Raw genomic sequence first — 22,591 nt, 5'->3', positions numbered from 1 at the left:
CCTTCTTGAGCATCCCCTCTCTCTGCATTCACGCTACTGCCTTCCTCTAGCTGAGTATGATCATCAGAGCCTACAAAACACTGGGCACCCTCCTGGAGCATGTACCCAACACTGCTCAAAGAGTTCAGGAGACTCCTCAGGAGGACGTGGTGGGTCTAGGGAAGGAGTCACTGATGATGACATTGAGAGGAAGGAAGACGATGCGTTGGCAGCTGCTTTGCTAGTACCCTTAGACTGGGTGAGAGAGGATGAGGAGGATGAAGAGGGCTGGTCATCCACTCTACCAAGTCGTTGGCATGTTGCGGCTCAACATGTCCAGCTGCCGAAAAGAAGGACAAGCGTGTCCCATGGCCACGTGCTGATGATGACGATGCACAGCGTCCACGACCAGCACTGTTGTCTCTAGACACAGAGCCTGCTTGCCCTCTTTTATTGGCTCGCGCCTGTCTGCCTCTCCTTGCTGGCCTTCCAGACATGGTAATGGCCTGAAGGGAGTTGGGAATAACAGCAATTGGGTAGTGTATATTGTGCTGGAGGCACACACAACTTCCACTAACTCCTGCAGATGGCATATGGCTCAAATAGAGAAGAGCTATGTAGGTGGATATAGCGGTGTATACTGGGTTCAGAGCACGCAGACAGCACGCACAAGCTCCTACCGCTGACTGCAAGCTATTTAAAACAAGCAAGATAGTTTGCTATATAGGTGGATATAGCGGTGTATACTGGGTTCAGGGCACGCAGACAGCACGCACAAGCTCCTACCGCTGACTGCAAGCTCTATTATAAAAGATAGATATATCGCTAGCTATATAGGTGAATACTGAACCACTACAGAAGAGCAAGATCGAAAAATCGGCCGATAACGATCGGTGTATACTGTGTTGAAGGTACACAGAACACCCACTAACTGCTTCAGACGCCAACACACTACACAAGGCCGCTGCGCTGGCAGCCTTATATAGTGGGGGGCGTGTACTACACAGCCTGAGCTATGATTGGCCACAGGCATCCTGCCTGTGGCCAATCATGGCTCTCCTCGCTGCCGGCGCTGTGATTGGCCAAGCATGCGGGGTCACAGTGCATGCTTGGCCAATCATGAGCCAGCAATGCACTGTGCCATCGCAGTGCAATGTGGGCCGTGAGCGCCACACGAATTTGGCGCGAACGGCCCAAAATGTTCGGAATTCCCTGAACGGGCGAACAGCCGATGTTCGAGTCGAACATATGTTCGACTCGAACACGAAGCTCATCCCTATTCGTTAAACTGTACATGTCATCACAACCGCTTTGTGCATCTAGTTGGCTTGTACCTTGTTTTATTCAGGACAAATTGGGCTTTCATTTGGTGGTAAATGGTAATGGAGATCTTTTTTATGAGTAAACAGTGGTCCAAAATAGAAAATAAAAAATGTAGCTGTATAAATTTTTGTTACTACTATAACCTATCAAACAACCCAAAATAAATTCTCCTGTTTGAAGCTACTGCAGTGATGCCTTATGTGTACAATTTGTTTTTGTTTTTTTACCCTACCACAAACACACTGACACTCATGCCAATTTAAAAAATGCTTTTAAAAGAAATAATCCGGTCCAAAATATACTGACTGTGACCTTTGACTCTTACTTGACCCACTCGCCTACATCAAACCTTTATCATCTAGCATATATATATATATATATATATATATATATATATATATATATATATATATATATATATATATACACACACACACACACACACACACACACACACACACACACACACACACACACACACACATATATATATATATATATATATATATATATATATATATATACATATATATACATATATATACATTATATATATACATTATATATATATACACACATATATATATATATATATATATATATATATACATATACACACAGTGGATCTAAAAAGTATACACCCCCCTGTTAAAATGTCAGGTTTCTGTGACGTAGAAAAAAAAATTGGACCAAAAAAAAAAAAAGGTAACATTTCAGAACTTTTCCCACCTTTAACCTAGATTCACACTGTAGCGATGTGGGAACCAGCATCGGTTTGCACATTAAATCTCTCCCGCAGGCATTTAACACTGCCCTCTGTGAACCGCTGTGGGTGTCAATACAGTGTTAAGGACACCCCCAGTGGGAACTGTGGACCCTCATGAAAACACCCATGTGATTCGCTTCCAGTACGGGGGGGGGGCAGTCCTTGCACTTTTTTTCCTGTGAATCCAATGCTGGTTCAGCCATACAACTGTATGATCTGTATGGCTGAACTAGCATCACAAAGACATTGCATGTGATCACATATTTGTAAACGTTTTTGAAAACCATTCATGATTTTCCTTCCACTTCACAATTATGTGCCACTTTGTGTTGGTCTATCACATAAAATTCCAATAAAATACATTTACTATTTTTGGTTGTAACATGACATGTGGAAAATTTCAAGGGGTATGAATACTTTTTCAAGGCACTGTACACAGTTTATTTTTTTTCTCTCTGCAAGGATAGAGAGAGCGATACAATGCATCTTTCCTCTCCATTCACAAAAACACAGGGCCGGCTTCACAGTAACTGATTACTGCGATAGCCAGAGACTATCACAGAGATCAGGTGACCCGGAAACAGGAGTTCCAGGTCCTAATCATTCGCACGGGACCCAGAGCGCCTGCTGAGAATCTGGTCCCAGGCTGGGAGCACTCTGTGCGGCACACTCCCAGCACAAAGACAGATTCTATGCATATATGCGGCCCCAAGGAAAAAAAGCACCGTCCAATAGGGCTGCATATATGTGTACTGTCGGCATGAAGGGGTTAAAAAAACTCTATATACACGTCTTGCGTGTGCAAACACTTTGTACAGTGCATAAAAATGTATAGAATCATCAAAACACTTGATCCAAAAAGCAACAAAATGAGAACTGCACAAATTTATATACATTAAAAAGACCATCATTAAAGTTTAAATTATAACTTTTAATAACCTGAAACAACTGAGACATAACATTGAAGATACAGTGTTAATCATGCACATTCACAAAATAAAAGACAAACACTGCAATAAAAATAAATTACAGAGGATAGAACAGAAAATCCATCGTTAAATCGTTAAGATCGTTAAATCTCTCTTTACTTGCTTATTAGGACTGAAAACATGAGAATAACTATACATTAGCAACAAAACATAAAAAACAAAACAAAAAAAAAAAACCTGAGGCATGAATAACGCAAACACCTAGAAACAACTTAATTCGTGCAGCACCACAGTTCACAATTACAGCAGCAATGAGTCAATGGCTGGAACATAGAACATATTCTATCACATCCCTTTTCATTGATGCCACAGTATTAAACACAAACACACACACACAAAAAAAAACAAACACATCATGAAACATTAAATTAAAACGTGTTCTATTATGGCTTCTAGAGTGAAAAATAAAAATCTGCAGCAAACAATTAAAAAAATATGTACCTAATATTCACATAAAAAGGGCAAAGAATGTTTACAAAGTAGGCCAAAAAGATATTAAGAAAAGATGGAGAATGGTACTCTTCTGTTGTAAAAATTAAAAAAAAAAAAAAAGGACAATCTTGTATTTTTCAAATGCATACAGTAGTAAAGCTCAGTGCAAGCTTCCAAATCAAAAAAACAGTAGTAGGGATCACATTAGTCAAATATAGTCATAAGCCATCATACTTTAAAAATATTAACTCATGCAGACAGAGTAGTAGTACACTCAACACAACCACAAGAGTTTTCAATAAGCCACAGAAGATAAATTAACCTAGAGGACAAGTGAAGTTCTACTCAGAAAGTCGCACACAAGCTGGACATGGAGGAATGGGGGTTGAACAACGTAAAATCAATCCAGTCATAGGTGGTATTTACTTATTTAAATGAGAATCAAGTCTGCAAATAAGCAACGTGGCTTTTTCTGACACAAATACATTACATCAATATTCATTAGTATGTTCAAATTTACCTTCAAACCATATAAAATGTACAAAAAAAAAAACTAAAAAAAGAATGTTGACGGATCTAGGTGTAATTAAAATAAAAAAAATATCCACAAATAAACAGTTTTTTACGAAAGGCATTTAATAGCTGAATATTTATAATACCCAAGCTGGTGTAAATTATTTAAATAAAATTTAGTAGACAAACTCCAATTTCAAATATATATTGATGAGACATATTTAATTGGCACCAGCAGAATTATAATAGGTACTTAGATCTTAGGAAATACAAACACATTTAAATAATCATATAAATGTGTAATGTTTTTTTTTTTTTTTTTTAAACCATTTAAAGCTATTTACTAAAACTATAAAATTTAAATGTATCTTGTATTTTTTTTCCCCCTTATAGAAGCACAAGCATTGTCAAGTGAGCTTTCTATAGACATAACCTCTCAGGCAAGCATATATATATATATAAAAAAAATTATCTATCGATTTTCAAATAAATTTAGTCAATATAATATCAAGTATTCCCATCGTATTTATAAATGTTTGGAAATATTCAAAGTCTCAGGAATTAAATTGGCGAAGAACTAAAGACTGTTTTATTTTTGATGAATGCTTTAGTAGCTAACTTAGGAAATAAACGCAGTGGTAATGAAGGTTAAAAAGGAGAGGTATTACCATAATTACATGGCAATTCATTTGCAATGAATGACTGAGATTTTGACGATTCTCTGTTTAAATAAAACAGTGTTTTAAACTACAAAACAAATCATGATAACTAAGAATGATTTTAAATTCTGTTGGAGAAAAACAGGTCATTTCTGCAGAAAGGAAACGCATACAATTTTCCAGAATATGCAGGCACTTTATCATAAATATAAGCCATTGTATTTGATCTGGGTTTTTGGTGAGAAAAGGATCACTTGGACTAACTGCATACAACTAAATTGAGTATTAAAAGCTCACTCCACCAAATTATTCAACGTTTCAATATTTCCTCAAGCTAATCAACAGTTGCACGAATAACTGGCTGTGCATAAGATATTTTACCAGCAAATGTGCGAACTTTAAGGAGGCAATTTGGGTTAGCAATATTAAAGGAATCGGGAAGTGTGCAGGATAATTTGATGTGGACTTGTACAGAACATGTTAGGAGGTCACGACACAACAAAAATCGGTTTTCTCATCAGCACGCGCTCAGAGCAGCATAAGAGATGGTACTGCCAAAACCAAAGTTAAAATCACCACAATCAATCTTCAGTAAAAATAATGATTTTAGTGGTGGATGTTGATAGGCAAAAAAAAAATAAAAAATGTTCTCTTGAACGTTTTAGTGTTTTTCACTTGTTACAATTTCGTACAGATTGCAGTGTGGGAGTGAGGTGCACAGTAGAAGAGGGGGTTGTGGGCTTTATGTTTGAAAAAAAATGTCAGTGGGGCAGTAGCTGGTTCAGCGGATGGCTGAAAAATGACAAAAGAGGCATGTGCCCTGGGTACTTTCATTATACAGTGCATAGCCACATTTCCATCAACAAGTGTCCCCTATGCCATCCTCTACTGCACTTGCTGAGCTGTAATGCTTTCTTAAAAAAAAAAAGATCTGTACAATAAAGGGTGTCTATCAGCTGGCATGTGGGAACTTAGGTTGGTGGTGTCAAGACCGAGAGATACCAAAAACAAAGTGGTAGGCCGGGGTTTAAATTTAAAACTGTTGCATGTAAAAAAATATCAACTTCATCTCAGGCACCCCTAATACCATAAAGTCAACAACACAAAGCATGCACCACCAACGAGGTGCAATATCCCTCCAGGTGCTCGCCACCTTAACTGGATTGTGTAGAGGAAAGTGGACGCACACAGGAACGAGAAGTTTGCTTGACAAGAATCTTTGTCACATGCCAGACAGATGATAGGAGGACCAAAGTTAAGGTTTCACACGGATATACCGTGCAGATATTAGGCTGCCCACGTATCCCAGATTGGATTGGACAATCCTGTAATTAGGAGGTCTGTCCCAGGTACCTTCATTCCGGGACAATACAGTGTCCCGGAATGAAACAGACAGAGCGAGCAAACCCCGTCATAGCGCGCCCTCCAACCCCACCTAAGACATTGGCCACTGGTTGCTAGAGCCGCCTGTCAGCTAGCAACCAGTGACCTCACAGCCACGACACTGCCTAGCATACAAAGTGGAGGAGAAGTTAACTTTCCCCTCTGCTCCCAACAATCTCCACCATGCCAGACGAGGCTATCAGTGGGGCAGCCCCAAAGACACTAATCCACCGGCACTGCAGTCTGGGTTAAGATCTCCGTGACTCTGCCCCTGGCTGTATCCCTGCCTCATACTGCAGAATGAAGCCGTCTCCCTCTCCTCTGCCATTTACATGTACACAGGAGCCAGAGGAGGGACACTGGCACTGATCTGAGGTCTGTTGTAAGCTTATATTATTATATATATGTAGATGGACTGAGGATGGGGACAGGGACAGTGATCAGGAAAAAGGTAAAAAGCCCCACCTCTCTACTAACACAAGTGAAAGTGGAGGGGGTCAGTACTGAGGGAGGGTCTATACATAGTGGGGGGGGGGTCTGTACGTAGTGGGGGGTCCATCCTGAGGGGGGGGGGTCTGTGCTGAGTGGGGTCTATACTGATGGAGGAGGGGTCTGTATTGAGGGAGGGGATCTATACTTAGTGGAGAGGGGAGTCTGTAATATTGAATGTATTAGAAAACATTTTAGTTTTGAGTATACTATTGTCCTTAATAAAAGATGAATTTAACTTTTCCAATCAATATTATTTTTTAATACTCATAGTTACATAGTAGGTGAGGTTGAAGAAAGATACAAGTCCATCAAGTCCAACCTATGTGTGTGATTATATGTCGGTATTAAATTGTATGTTAGCATTAGTAAATAGATAGGAAAGTATATCATATTTACTTGTTTTACACTTTTTTGTTTACATTTCTTCAATTAAGGCTCGTACACGTTATAACAAAATTGGGCGAACATTTTCATTCAAAGAATTTTCGTATGATTTTTGTGTAATGTGTACGCAACTTTCGACAGCAGATTCCAAATTGTCTTACGAAAATTCCCGAAGGCACAAACCCCAAATTCTCCTATGGGAACAGAACAATTTTTGCTTAATGTGTACTGTATTCGTACGATTTTCATACAAGAAAAATCAGAAAAGACTGTGCATGATCAGAAACCAACAAAAAAAAAGTATGAGAATTTTCGTACAAATTTTCTTTCATCAGTTCACATTTTCTGTGAAACTAGGAAAATTTTACTTTTGTTCGCCTGATTTTTTTTTTATAGTGTGTACCCCACTTTACTTCCTGGTTTCTTGTCTAGGCAAATTATGTCATACATCCCATGTATATTCAGGGGGAGGAGAGGTTTTCTCAGCCAAGTACACATGCAAGCGTTAAGGGAAGATGGAAGGAAGTAAATACTACATGAATCATTTGAGGGGTATTTTTGCAAAGCGATTTCTCAACAAAATAAAGCAGAGACATGGACGGATGGGGGAGAGTTAACATTGAATATTAAAAATGAATGAAATCATGTTCTTGGTTTGTGGTGCTCAGTGATGATCCGCTTTAAATACACCCGTACAAACTGTGCAGGTTATCATTTTACATATATATGGTCATGTTGGCTATAAACCGAGCAAAAAAAAAAGTCAGTCTATAAAAAGAATAAATCAGAGAGCTATGGGACCATGGGCAAGCAATTCTAGTGTAGGAAGCAAGGAACTGCAAAAAGACAAAAGCATGATGCAAGGCAAGCAAAGTGCTAGTTACTCCATCAAATGGAGTATGGAGAGTATGGGAAGTGGAGGGAGAGCAAAATGTATTGACCCCTCAAAGTTTATAGATGCTCCCAGTCAGTGGAAAAATGTTCAGCGTCATCCTGCCTGGCCAATCACAGCCCTAAACAGTGCAGCGAGTGGAGCATAGAAATAAATGAATGTACCATTTGTTGTGTACATATAGGCAGTCTAGTGAGACTAAATTATTTCTTGAAGTCAATAAGTACACCGATTTTTATAGAAAAACAGTACCTACCAACAGGCTCATTTGAGATACTACATTGCATGTGCCTTTTGAAGACAATATATTGGCTAAATTTGTGGACCGGAAACTACAAAGCTCCAGACCAGGAATGTGTGATTTTCCTGTGGGCAGAAGTCACATAACACCACTCTTTATCAAATATTTATTATTCACGGGTGGACAAAGTGACATTGCTTTCTCCCATACAGGAAAACAGGGCAGGATTGGCTTGTGTAGGGCGACCTAACTACAAATACTATACCATTCCTGCTGCTCCACCTCCAATCCTCACCTCCTTACAAGCAATATAACCTTCAATGTGAGCGTTCTATGGTGGCCCAGGAAATTATATCAACTTGTTCTTAAAGGATTTTTTTCTTCATGTAAACTTTTCCTCACGATAATAGTGCAAAGAAGAAAGTAGGGATATTTTAGGTGTTGACTAATACATATTCATTTGTACAGAATGTAGTAAAGTGTTTTTTTTTTCTTTTTATTGTAAGATGAGCTATTGTATGTATCGAATCAATAAGGTTTCACTGACAAATATAAAAATCTTGACTCGGTTTGCTAACTACTATGAGCAGAACACAAAACAAGTCTTCCAATTTACACAGTTAGATGATCAAGTGCAGTTGAATGATCTAGAAAGTGACACACAATTTTTCCTATTTTAAGACATCAAGAAAGTCAACAATTGTAACTAAATAAAATCAGGAAAAAATAAAAGGTTTTAACAGAAACGCATCAACACTTGCATCTTGAAACACAGAAGCAAGCAGGAGGGCAGCAAATTTTTACTCCACAAGATAAACAGAACAGCATGAATAAGGCTGAAGGTGTAAAATGTCACAGATAATAAAAACAAGTGCCCTTCCAGCAAATGAACGGAGCCCTCCAACTCTGGTTCCACATTTTCCTTCTCAGTTTTGAATAATACATGTATTACTGCTCTTTAGGTCTTGAAAGACTCTAGCAGTCAATAAAAACTCATCGACTTCTTTGGCAAACGTATTTATTAAAATAGTTTGACACGTAACCCTCCAGAACGACGTAAACAGCGGTCATGTAGCTTAGCGCACCTTATGGTTTTGGGTTGTTGAACTCTAGTTGGATTTCCCAGGTGGCACATCAGTCTTGCAGAATGATGCTCTTTGATGCTGAGGATGTAGTAAACTTGCTGGTTACTAAGGCAGCAAGAGATCCTTCTTTACTAATCAATAATACTGAAACACCTTTCTGGCTAAGCCAAGGCTTATCGCAAGTATTAGTCTTTAAACCTAAACTAATTTTTATGGTTGCTCGAATATCAACAACTTGTTCTACGTTGTTTTTGTTTTTTTGTGGTTTTATTGTGAGACAGTTTTCACCGCAGATCTTCTGGAACCTAAATAGTAAGTTTGATATTTCACGAGCCTCCTCCAGCGCATTGATGTTTCACCATTCCTCTGGCTTCTGTTTTGTGGTGTCATATGCTCTTATCACTTCAGACTGTGAAACAATACCATTTTCATCCTGGGAGAAAGCATAACCATCTGTGGAACAAAGAAATGAGGGAAAAATAACTATCAGCACTATTAGTAAATTGGCCATTTGTGTACCAGAGATAAATCAGCAAGGGTGAGAACACGTTTAAACCCATCTGAATACATTTCAAATTCCTGGTTTTGGCAGTTTCTGAAGACGGTGGCAATGTCAGGCAGAAACGACTTTTTCTCATAGAATGTGAGAACTTGGTAGAATTAGTGCAAATCATCCTAGCCATTCCATTCCTCAGGAAGTTCCAATGGGAAATGTTTTTTATACGTCCAAGCAAAGACACTTAGTGGCATTGTATTTAAAACAGTTGTTTTAACTTTGGATAGTAAGGCTTCATGTACACGGGACATTTTAAAACCTCTCCTGAATGATTTAACTTGACAGATAGTAACCGACGTTTAAAAATGTCCATTGTGTTGAGTTTACATGCTGCTTTTGCATTTAAAAGTGTTTTTTTACATTGAAAAATTTCAAAAAGGTTTCTCCATTAAAAACGCCTGTAAACGAAACGCGGCTAAAAATGATTTACCGCATTTACAAGAATTTGAAAAGCCTTTGAACATCTGTCGTGAACGCATTTTTTTGCTTTAGAAAAAATGCTTCTAAATTCAACTGCCTAGAAATGACTATAAACGACCCTGTGTACATGCACTGATATGATAACAGAGGAGAGTTCAGAGGCAGCTGAAAAAAATGCCCAAGTGCTCCTAAACATCTGTTTACCAGCAGCAGTGTACATGAAGCCTGACACCTTATAAAGCCCACTTCCTGTTTCTTGTCTGGTAAAAAGCCTAGGCTCATTAAATCACGCACAGCTCTCACACACTTGTGAAAGTTTGCCAGGAAGGGACGGGGATGAGTCATAAGAGGGCCAATGAGAGCTGCAGAGCTGGAATTGTGCCCCTGTAAATCCAGGAAGTGAACAGGGAGCGGCTTCAGCTGCCCATAGTTAAAATAGTTGCAGCCAGACTCAGTGGAGGGAGATTTCTGCAGCATATCTGGAAAGTACAGAATCACAGTATATATAAAATAACATGCAAAGTAGTTGGAGGGAAGCTTCATAATGGCAAAGATGTTTTTACTACAAATTATGTGAGCAGACTGCAGTTCCTCTTTAAGGAGTCACCAATGCAAGGGCACTCTACTCCAATTAAACATTCTACAAAATGCTTTAGCTCACGCATAAACCATTCAAGGCGCTCTTTATTATTATGCACAATTTCAAGGCACCTCTAGTAGTTTTACATATTGCAGCAACACCCACACACATAGGACACCCCAACATTAAAGATTTATTCTTTCAAAGCAAATACGTGTTTGCACACTGGTACTGACCAGTATGCCAACATTTGTCCTCCAACATTTTCTCTCCACCATGCAGCCAACGTGAGCCCAGTGCTGACAGAGGAACAGGAGCCAGATGTTATCCTTATCAACTTATGTCAGCAGTTGTTAGGATGCTGGTGGCTGGCTCACATGGTGCCTGTAATGCTACGCAATGAAAACGTATGGCTTAGTGTAACAAAGAGGCGAGCTTCATTCATCCACTGGCTTGTTTTGGGAAATTTTTAAGCGTTATGTCAAGGCACCACTGATGAACTCAGGAGGCACCCTGGGATGCCTATGCACACTGGTTAAAAAAGTTACCATATACCAAGGTGGAAAGATAAGTAGAACCATAAAACAACCGGGCAAGTTATTTGGATTAATGGTATTTATGGCATAGGTGGACTTACTGGTGCACAGAAACATGGGAAGGGCAAGTTAGTAAATGATCCATGTATAGAGCAGCATGAAATTTAAAGCAATCTTATCATGTTTTAAGATAGAGAATCAAGGGCATCAATGCATAGAAGAGTACACTATATTAGCAAAAGTATTGGGACACCTGTCTTTACATGCACATGAACTTTAATGGTATCAATTTATTTATGAACCATGCTTTGTGCACTGGTCCAAATCATTTGGTGGTGGGGAGGATTGTGATATGGGGTGTTTGGGGTGGAAGTTTTGGAAGCATGGAAGTATAGGGTGGAGGAACTTGACTGGCCTGCACAGAATCCTGAGTGGAGACTGCGAGCCAGGCCCTCTCGTCCACATCAGTGCCTGACCTTACAAATGCGCTTCCCATAGACACGCTCCTAAACCTTGTGGACAGCCTTCCCAGAAGAGTTGAAGCTGTTTATAGCTGCAAGGGGAGGGCCAACTCAATATTGAACCCTACGGATTAAGACTGGGATGCCAACAAATTTCATGTGTGTGTAAAGGCAGGCGTCCAAACACTTTTGGTAATATACTTTCCCCTTCCATCCTGGTGATCTCTGCTATCTTCATGAGCTATGCTTGCTAAAAAAATAAAAAAAATAAATAAAAAAAACTTTAGCTCCCGACACTTCTGTGAGTGTTGGAACTCTGATCTCCCCACCTTCATTCTGTGGCTCTTTCCTCTGGATTCTATGTCACTACAGGTCACAGCTGTGATCCAGGATTCAGAGGAAAGAAGCACAGCATGTAGAATATCACCAGTAGGGATGAGCTCAGGCGTGTTCGCATGGAACACGTGCAGAGCCCGCCAGGAAGTCGGTGCAGCGCTGCGCTAATCACAGGCAATGAGACATTGCCCGATCTCTGCAGCTGCACATCGGGGCAATGTCTCATTGCCTGCGATTAGTGCAGCGCTGCACCGACTTCCTGGCGGGCTCTGCACATGTTCCATGCGAACACACCTGAGCTCATCCCTAATCACCAGGCATCTGACAATCCCAAAAGTGTGCCAGATGCTGAAGATGATCTGACGAGTGTCAGGAGGTGCATCTATTAATTTTTCTTTGCAGAAAAAATGTTTAAAAAAATGTGATGGAGTCGCTTTACAGCACTTTAAGAAAACGTTAACTTTAATAACTGTACAATAGCTCATTGAAGTGATCGTAAACAATCAACTTGTAAAACAGCCCATTCAGTTTAAAATAGAAATGAAAGGCAAAACATTTGAGTGTAGATATAAAAAATATATAAATACCTTTTTCCCCATTTTTTTATAAGTGATCACATTCCCTCTGTTCACTCTGTTCTCAGCTGAATAAGAGCTGGGGGGAGGAGAGGCAACAGTACACTGAGCTTCCCAGTGAAAGGCTGTGCAGGGGAGGCGTGTCAGGACAAGTCTGATTATTGGAGGAGAGCAGGCTGAGTTCCTAGCATAGCTAGAGAACTAACCATGTTGTGTTCTCCTGCTTAGTGTGGTCAGTTTTTTTAATAGAAAAGCAGAGGGACTGGCAGGGACATCCAGCATTTCACACAAAGGAAGCAATACAAAGACAACAGGATACTTTTTCATACAAGTACATGGTACAGCAGGCACATATCAGGAATATGAAATGTTGGAGTAACAAACACGTTAAAGTGGATGTAAACCCTCACATATACCCAGTGAAGTGAACAGCCTTAGATGATACACAGAGATGAAACAAGTCTCCCTACATAAGTTTTACATGTATATCTGCTGTCTTCAGCTTTCTATACTCATTAGAAAGTGAACATTATGCTAGAATTTCTTCTTCCTGTTCCAGCAGTGGGAGTTTCATAGGCAGAGGAACGAAGATACCTGCATAGCTGTGAATAGACAAGCTCTCTACTAATCTATTTATATCACCCACTCAGACACAAATTTTCAGCTGGTTTTATCTCCTGTGTCGAGAGCATGTCAGAAGTTATCATGCTGATAACAGAGGAATGGAGCAGCATAAAGACATGGGACTTAGGGCTTTGGAGAGAGATAAATAAATACTACAGATATAGGTGCCCAGGTCAGATTACATGAACTGGGTTTACATCCACTTTAAGTGGGCTGCAGGCAGACAGATTAGCTGCTCACAACTACAGGCAAAGTGATCTGACCACCCTGACTTCCAATATTGCAATCTCCCATGATGTGAAAAATGAATGGCAGATAGTATGTGTAGTGCAAATGTTGTTCCCATTTGCCATAAAAAATGTTTGGTGATAACAGGTTCAGAAGCTCAGGAGAGCATCCTTATTGTAGCAGTTCTTTAATCAGTCACATTGCTTGCCAAATCAGGGCATGCGTGTCCACCCTTAGTTGAGATGTTCTAGGACAGTGATAGCGAACCTTGGAACCCCAGATATTTTGGAACTACATTTCCCATGATACTCATGCGCTCTACACAGTGTAGTTGATGGGAAATGTAGTTGCCAAATATCTGGGGTGCCAAGGTTCACCATCACTGTTCTAGGATAATGTTACATTGCAGGTCTTGTCATACATTTGTGCTGTATTTGCCAACACAGTAATATGCATAGACAAGAGAAAATGACCAGTTCACAATGCCTTTCGTTGCAGAGTGTTGAGAAAGTCCTGCGTTTTTTTTGCATCTTGCCATTCAAATTAATGTTGTAAAGCGATGCGCAAACCGTTGGCGCTACATAAATCCTGAATAATAATAATAATTCAAACCAACTTAAAGTTCTTGTGTGAACAAAGCCTTAGTATAACAGACTGAATGTATAAGGGAATATGCATTCTTTTACAGCAGATGGCATATGAGAAAAATTGATATGAGTGTACACAGTTGTTTTCTATATGTACTGTGTGGCAGTAATAAGGCACTTACGAAGCAGGTTCTGCTGAACAGATTCTGAACGATACATGTTGACTGTATTCTTCTTGAAAACATTCTTCAGAAGCTGTGCTCTCTCTGTTAAACTATGTAAAAAGATGTAAATGGTTAAACCACAGTCCATGTCAGTGAAAAAAATAATAATAATTACCAGTCAGATTTAGTTGGTTCTAAGTATAACCAGAATACTCTATATACTTTATACCGCTGTGACAGGGCCATATATTTATTTAGAACCAAAAAAAAAAAAAGTTAATTTACTTTTTGCCAACATGCACATAAAGATGCATTAAACATGCAATGATGTTCAATGAAAATATCACTGCCTTGGCCTGCTCCAATATCTTGATCTGCGGGGCTCTAAAGACATCTTGAAGTTTTTACCAATATATTTTTATCCACAGTAATTGATTTAAATCTATACACATCATTGCCATTGCTCCAACACAGAAATAGTTTCCACCTTCTTGCATAGAAGTGAGAAAAATACTGTATAATACGTTTACAAACTCTCTACAGGGTGCAGAAGATTGCACAAATAATTATAGTTAACACAGTTGCACAATAATTACAATTCTTTTATCTATCCCATCTAACAGTACCTGTGGCAAAAAGTCCCCCCCCACAGGTCACAAATCTTCAGCAATCCCTACATAGCAGCTGTGAAAACTGTAAAAATCTGCTTCACCATCTTCCATCTCTTCTTTACCCATTTGTTAAAACATTTATTTTTTCCTACTGGAAAACAATCAATATAACAAGATACAGCCAAATAGAAAAGGAAAAACAATGTATCCAGACAGATGGTACATGAGGGTAAATTTACATAGTTATGTTAAAACAGTTTTCACTGCTGCTATATTAAGACTGCCAGAGAGCTGTGATATGTGAAAGGCAATAACCAGAGTACAACATCCTCTGTTGCAGATATTCTTAACATGGAAAAGCATGTTAAACTACAATTTACATAAAGCTACCCAAATGCCTCCTTGCATGCTGTTCTTGGTTGTTTTTATTGCTGGAACCCACCATTGTGCTGCAACTTGCCCAGCAGTGTAAAGAGGTAAACTGGATTTATGGTTGCTCGTCGCAGTTGCATGGAGATTTTCCAAGATGTTGGCAGGTATTTGTAAGGGATAACTAGCTCTGTCAGGGTCAGAAGTGTCTGACCCCCTAGGACGGTCACTAGTGCACCGACGTGCAATATCTTATTAGCCAGGACTGGGGTGTTAATGGCCAGGCTCAGTCAAAGTCTATAGATGTAATACAAAGAGGTGTATTTAATAAAACTGGAGACTGCAGAATCTGGTGCAGCGGTGCATGGTAGCCAGTCAGCTTCTAACTTGACCTTGTACAGTGAGGCTTTGAAAAAAATAAAAAATAATAGAAATGGATTGGTTTCTATGCAGAGCTGCACAAGATTTTGTACACTCCAGTTTTACTAAATCAATACAAAAGTATTTTGGTTGTGGTATGTAGAAGGTGGGAGAATAATAAAAATATAACTTTGTTACTACAACAGTTAACTGCAGGTGTGAAGGTGTTTTTAAATACACAAAGTAACAGTGCATATGGAGACTCATATAAGACTTATGGTTTACTACAAAAAGAAAGGGTTAATACATTTCTTTAGTAATCTATAACTACTTTAAACAATCCAAACTAACTTGACTAAAATCAGTATACAATTACTTTTTTTTATAAACACTCCACTTTAAATACTTTGTATATTTTGCCAAGTTAGTTATGGTTTTAGGTAAACCAATACACCCTGTACTTTTTACCATTATACACATCTGCCTTGTACTTTTTGTATCTCTTATAACAGACTTCTGCATTTTGTGTTAAAATAAATATGACCCCTAATTCAGAATAATGGTCTTCCAAAACACAACTAATGTTTTTAAAAATCTTATTTTAAAATCCACATTTTATGTTTCTATAAAATGTCCTATTTTAAAGCCCTGAGTTGACATCTTTGTTAGATTTACAAATGATTTCTGATTTGGAGCAACAGTAAATTAAAAAGAAGACAACTCACAAATACTGTTTGTTTTTTGTTTTTTTAAGGATTACCAAGACAATGTAAATATTCAGATTTTTGCATTCTATTTTTCTGCTATCAAAAATATTAAACTCATTTGTTATTAATAAAATATGAATAGGCAAGGGGAAAAAAAAAAGCAAATGTTCATTGATAAAGATTCCAAGGCTCTTTATCTTTGACTTGGAATGATAATTATTGTTGCATATGGTTTTATAGAAAAAACTAAGATTGTTTATAAAAATAACTACTATTAATCGGTTCTCGTCTGTTTATTAGCAACTGCGTGAAATAATGTAGACAAAGCAACAATGACATCTTACCTTTTGCCATGTACAACAGCCCCAGGATCTTGTGATTTAGCCTCAAGTTCCTGAACTTCGTCAACCAAGTTCTTAAAACAAGTTCTCTTGATTCTTAAATAAAAAAAAAAAAGTATAATTAAAAAAAAAAAAAACGATTGTGTATATAAACATGAATACACTTGTGACTTACTTTATCCATTCTAGCCATCTATTATACTGTGTGTATATATATTGTATGTAGTTACACTATCAAAAGCAAAAAGGCAACTCATCAACTAGCATAATGTGTTACTTGAATATATCCAAATTTACTCATTAGGAACAGGATTTTAAAGAAAAGTTAAAATACTTACGCTTTATAAAACACATCCAACAGCAGTGATGTTACAGGAATGAGGAAGAGGCCCATCCAGAAAAGACCAGAACTGAACATCATATCTGCCTACAAGAAACACAAGTAATATTATGCACAATTTTCTACCTGGCTGCAAAGTTTGCAAACAACTTTGATTATGACAATCATTTTAAATAAAGCACAGATTAAAGGATTGATTTTCTAAATACATCAAAATTCTAAAACGATGTTGAATAATATTGGTTTTCTACTCCACAATTATATAAAATCCAGAAAAGTGCAGACGGTATTCATTTTTAAATATTTAATATTTATCTAGATACTACAGAGAATGTATTTATACAAGAACATTCAGAGCAGATGAAATATAGCTGTTCTGCACTTAATAAAACCACATCTGCCATGTCCTGGTAATTAGGAGATTAAAGAAGCATACGATTTTCTTGGATGGGTGAGATCATTCCCATGTTTCTAGGGCTCTAAGACTTCAATCCTCCCAATAAGATTTTTTTTTTTTTTTTTAAGATCTGCTGTGATTAAGTCATGAAACACACAGATCAGGATCTATTCCCAGTTCTCCATTTTCTAGGTCTCGGACAAACAATGTATTATTTACTAAAGGCTGGGAAATCACACTCACTGCATAAATGCAACAGACAAGTTACTTTATTAAAATCTAAAATGGACGTAAATACTGATACTTTCTTTTTGCACAAACATTTTTATTAAGCTGATAAAATTATCTAGTCCACTTAATTCAAATATGATATAGATAAAACATGGTGGCACCTAATAGACAATTTGAAAAGCATAAAAAATTAAAGTAATAAAAAAAGTAACAACAAATAAAACAAAACTTCATCTTAACAAAGCAGATGAAAAACTCAAACTGGTTATAAACAACAAAAGGCAGCACAGCATAAGTGAGCATGGCTTCCAATAATCAGGTTGTGCAACGGTTAACAAGCCAATAGTACGCATTTCCATGAAATTAAACTGATTGCTACTGAGCTCTGGGATTATATATAAAAAATAAATAAAAAAATTGCTAATCATTCCCTAAAGATAAAACATTTCAGTGCATGTGCAGCTGAAGCTAGTAGTAAGCTCCCCCAAAGTCCTGACAGCATGATTTACGTGAGGATGGGTAGAACTGTCAGTTTATTGGAACCCTCTCCCATTAATAGAACAGGGAAATAAGACGTCTGTCCATGATCAGAATGACAACAATGACTACTGAATACCCACAACTCCTCAATCCAACTTGGGTGACTTTACACTGCAGCAGAAAACACACACGGCAAATCATCTCTATATTGCAATTGTGCAGAAAAAGCAAAAAATAATTTAAAAGGTCAAAAATCTGCTAATGACCACTTCCAATTTTTGCATGTGCGTAATATTGCCCAAGTTAGTAATATTTGAGAAAATCTGTTAGTGTACCTTTAGCCAATAAATGTTAAAATTTGTATTTCTTATATTTATGTCTATGACTAACAGTTCATATAACTGCTCCCAAAACATGTATTTATCGTTGAATACTTGTGATTTCCCTAAACCATCTCTGGTCCTCATGTGCACCATGCAGGTCTACCAGGTGATATTAACAGCTCTATGAAAGAAGACTGAAAACAGTGTAGTTACCTTTATGGCATGCAGGCATTTGTAGCGCAGTATTTCCACAAAAAGGATTTCCTATATTCTGGCCACCTTGTTTCTAACATGTATAATGGAGCTGAGGCAGTATTGGAGGCCTAAGGATGTTAATACTGACCATTGTAATGCTAACTATGAATGGACAGGCAAGTGGAGCCACTATTCAGCCTAAACGCTCTTTGGCTTTGCAAATGAACATGAGTTGGGGGAGGTGGGAAGACTTTCCTCCTCCATCATATCTGAAAGGCTGTCAGATTTTTTTTTCCTTGTTGAATTGCTGAGTTAATCCAAACTTAAAAGATGTAAAGCTGACATTCGCATTAAAGACAGAAGGCTTCTTTGTATATTTTGGATCATGTGGGGGGGGGGGGGGGGGGGAGCAAAATCCCACAGAATTTCCTTCCTTTTTTTTTTCTCAGCTACTCCTCTCGCTCTGTGGTAACCATTTTTGTTTGCAACTTTTCACATTTCTCTAGACACAAGCTGGTCAGCTGGGAAATGGCAAACCAATGACTTGGAGACAATGGCAAAAACAGGAGCAGACTGTTCTAAGGATGGGCTCTGTCTGCCTGGGCTGTGTGGTTTACAAATTGTTCCTAATGTGTGAGATTTGCAGCCCATGCCAAGATTTCTCTTTCTTATGAAACCAAATGGACTCTGCCACAAAGGTGGCTCTTGTGGGAATTCATAAGGACACAGAAATGAGACTTGAAAAGCCTTAAATAATGGCCAAGCAGCCCCAGGGCAAAAAAAAAGTAGTTGCATACATCTTGCATTAAATAAGGCAAGGTATTGCACACCAAGTATTGCAGTGCTTCCTATTATATACTTTGGATGAGAGATTAAAAGAAATGAGCGACATCTCATAAGTGGTAATAAAAGAATTCTAGAGAAAAGTGCAAACCAAGCAAGAAAGATTTTAGAGTGAATGTATAGATACAATTTTTTTTGCTTTGGATAGCGTAAGGAAGGTTAGGAACGCCTGTCAATTTTTTATTGTCCCTGTAATGTAGTTTTACCCTTTGTTTGCCTTGACGATGTCCATTGTCAAAGACAAAAAGTGATGGGAAAAGCAAACATTTTAGATATGTCAACAGAACAGGCAAGGGGACATCTTCCAAAGTGGACACTTTAATAACGCTTTCTAACTTCAAGTGCTCTAGGACCAAATACGGCAAAAACTGCCACAGGATTTAACCTACTCTATCTAAAATAAAAAAAAAAGGCTATTGCTATATCTACACCAAAGCACATTTAGACTGAAATTATGTAAATCATTAAATAACTAAAAAAAATGCACTAAAGAGGTGATCAGAAATTTTGGTATACAAATACATCTTGGAGATTGTTTACTGGTGACATACAGTATCTCACAAAAGTGAGTACACCTCTCACATTTTTGTAAATATTTTATTCCATCTTTTCATGTGACAACACTGAAGAAAAGACACTTTGCTACAATGTAAAGTAGGGAGTGTACAGCTTGTATAACAGTGTACATTTTCTGTCCCCTCAAAATAACAATACACAGCCATTAATGTCTAAACCACTGGCAACAAAAGCGAGTACACCCCTAAGTGAAAATGTCCAAATTGGGCCCAAAGTATCAATATTTTGTGTGGCCACCATTATTTTTCATCACTGCCTTAACCCTCTTGGACATGGAGTTCACCAGAGCTTCACAGGTTGCCACTGGAGTCCTCTTCCACTCCTAATGACAACATCACAGAGCTGGTGGATGTTAAAGACCTTGTGCTCCTCCACCTTCTGTTTGAGGATGCCCCACAGATGCTCAATAGGGTTTAGGTCTGGAGACATACTTGGCCAGTCCATCACCTTTACCCTCAGCTTCTTTAGCAAGGCAGTGGTAGTTTTGGAGGTGTGTTTGGGGTTATGTTGGAATACTGCCCTGCGGCCCAGTCTCAGAAGGGAGGGGATCATGCTATGCTTCAGTATGTCACAGTACATATTGGCATTCATGGTTCCCTCAGTGAACTGTAGCTCCCCAGTGCCGGCAGCACTCATGCAGCCCCAGACCATGACACTCCCACCACCATGCTTGACTGTAGGCAAGACACACTTGTCTATGTATTTCTCACCTGGTTGCTACCATTCACGCTTGACACCATCTGAACCAAATAAGTTTCATCAGACCACAGGACACAATTCCAGTAATCCATGTCCGTAGTCTGCTTGTCTTCAGCAAACTGCTTGCAGGCTTTCTTGTGCATCATCTTTAGAAGAGGCTTCCTTCTGGGACGACAGCCATGCAAACCAATTTGATGCAATGTGCGGCGTATGATATGAGCACTGAAAGGCTGACCTGCCATCCCTTCAACCTCTGCAGCAATGCTGGCAGCTCTCATACTTCTAGTTCCCAAAGACAACCTCTGGATAGGATGCGGAGCACATGCATTCAACTTCTTCGGTTGACCATGGTGAGGCCTGTTCTGAGTGAAACCTGTCCTGTTAAACCGCTGTATGGTCTTGGCCATCGTGCTGCAGCTCAGTTTCAGGGTCTTGGCAATCTTCTTATATCCTAGGCCATCTTTATGTAGAGTAACACTTTTTTTTTTCAGATCCTCAGAGTTCTTTTTCCGTGAGGTGCCATTTTGAACTTCCAGTGACCAGTATGAGAGCGCGAGAGCGATAACACCAAATTTAACACCTGCTCCAAATTCATATTTGAGACCTTGTAACACTTACTAGTCACATGACTTTGGGGAGCGAAAGTGGCTAATCGGGCCCAATTTGGAAAATTTCACATGTACTCACTTTTGTTGCCAGCGGTTTAGACATTAATGGCTGTGTGTTGAGTTATTTTGAAGGAAAAGCACATTTACACTGTTATACAAGCTGTACACTCATTACATTGTAGCAAAGTGTAATTTCTTCAGTGTTGTCACATAAAAAGATATAATAAAATATTTACAAAAATGTGAGGGGTGTACTCACTTTTGTGAGATACTGTATATTGTGTATGGATCACTGAGCAGCATTTAGAGCCCTTTCACACTGAGGGCATCGTCGGTAAAGCGCCGCTATTTTTAGCGCCACTTTACTGTTGTTTTAGCGGTGCTTTTCGGCTGCTAGCGGGTCGCTTTTAACCCCTGCTAGCGGCCGAAAAATGTGTTGCCCATCGATTTAAATGGGCAGGCGTGCTTTTGGAGTGGTGTATACACCATTTCTAAAACGTCTCAAAGATGCTGCTTGTAGGACTTTTTTGGACGTTACGCCAGCGTAGCGCTCCAGTGTGAAAGCCCTTGGGCTTTCACATTGGTGTGACAGGAGAGGTGCTTTACAGGCGCTATTGTGCCTGTAAAGCACCTCAGTGTGAAAGGGGTCTTACTAAGGACAAAGAAAAAGCTCAGAGGATATAACAAATTGTTGGATTTTGCAAGAAAAAAAAAAAAAAGAATTGATGAATTGAGGAGAATGTATGACAGCTTAAGGCAAGGCCATTTTATTACATGGATAAAAATTACACTTGTTTTGGATCTCTATTTAGGGAAAGTTTTCTTGAAAGCACATGTCTAAATTCTAAAGATATTAATCCTGTTTTTTTTTTTATGTTCACTGGTCTATTTTTCTTGTTTTTCTTTTTGTTTGTAAATGGGTAGACAGGCTTAGGCTCGGTTCACACAGTAGGCGGCACGACTTGCAGCGCCGCGACCTGCCGCGACCTCAGCGGCAACTTGCAAAACGACTTCTGTATAGAAGTCAATGCAAGTTGCCCGAAGTCGCCGCAAAAGTAGTACAGGAACCTTTTTTCTAAGTCGGAGCGACTTGAGTCGCTCCTATTAGAACGGTTCCGTAGTACAGAACGGGGCGCGACTTGTCAGGCGGCGAAGTCGTCTGGACAAGTCGCCCCTGTGTGAACCGAGCCTTAAAGTATATTAGTTTATTGCTTACAATGAGTTGGTTTGTACATGTCTCTCTACCTGCTCGTTTAGTATATATTTTAATTGGACATGTTTGGTTGAATAAATTTAAAATTAAAGA

The 22,591-nt window shown here is 38.8% G+C and overlaps 1 protein-coding gene across 6 annotated transcripts in view; it reads right to left on the bottom strand.

The window, feature by feature from the left end:
• Positions 1–9,054: 9,054 nt before the first annotated feature.
• Positions 9,055–22,591, bottom strand: part of ATP8A1 (ATPase phospholipid transporting 8A1) — a 376,828-nt gene continuing 363,291 nt past the window's right edge. For all 6 annotated transcript variants that reach the window (XM_077477552.1, XM_077477551.1, XM_077477556.1 and 3 more), the window contains 4 exons: positions 16,932–17,020; positions 16,597–16,689; positions 14,224–14,315; positions 9,055–9,591 (listed from right to left, as the gene is read on the bottom strand). In XM_077477552.1, coding sequence (XP_077333678.1) covers positions 9,494–9,591; positions 14,224–14,315; positions 16,597–16,689; positions 16,932–17,020 — 372 coding nt within the window. In that variant the 3' untranslated portion in view covers positions 9,055–9,493. The remainder of the gene's footprint in view (positions 9,592–14,223; positions 14,316–16,596; positions 16,690–16,931; positions 17,021–22,591) is intronic.

The sequence above is a fragment of the Lithobates pipiens genome, unplaced genomic scaffold (assembly GCF_037356315.1).
Source record: "Lithobates pipiens isolate NorthernLeopardFrog02 unplaced genomic scaffold, aLitPip1_a1.2 Scaffold_13, whole genome shotgun sequence".
NCBI lineage: Eukaryota > Metazoa > Chordata > Amphibia > Anura > Ranidae > Lithobates > Lithobates pipiens.
The sequence above is the reverse complement of the archived record's forward strand: the minus strand, read 5'-3'. Positions and strand labels throughout refer to the sequence as shown.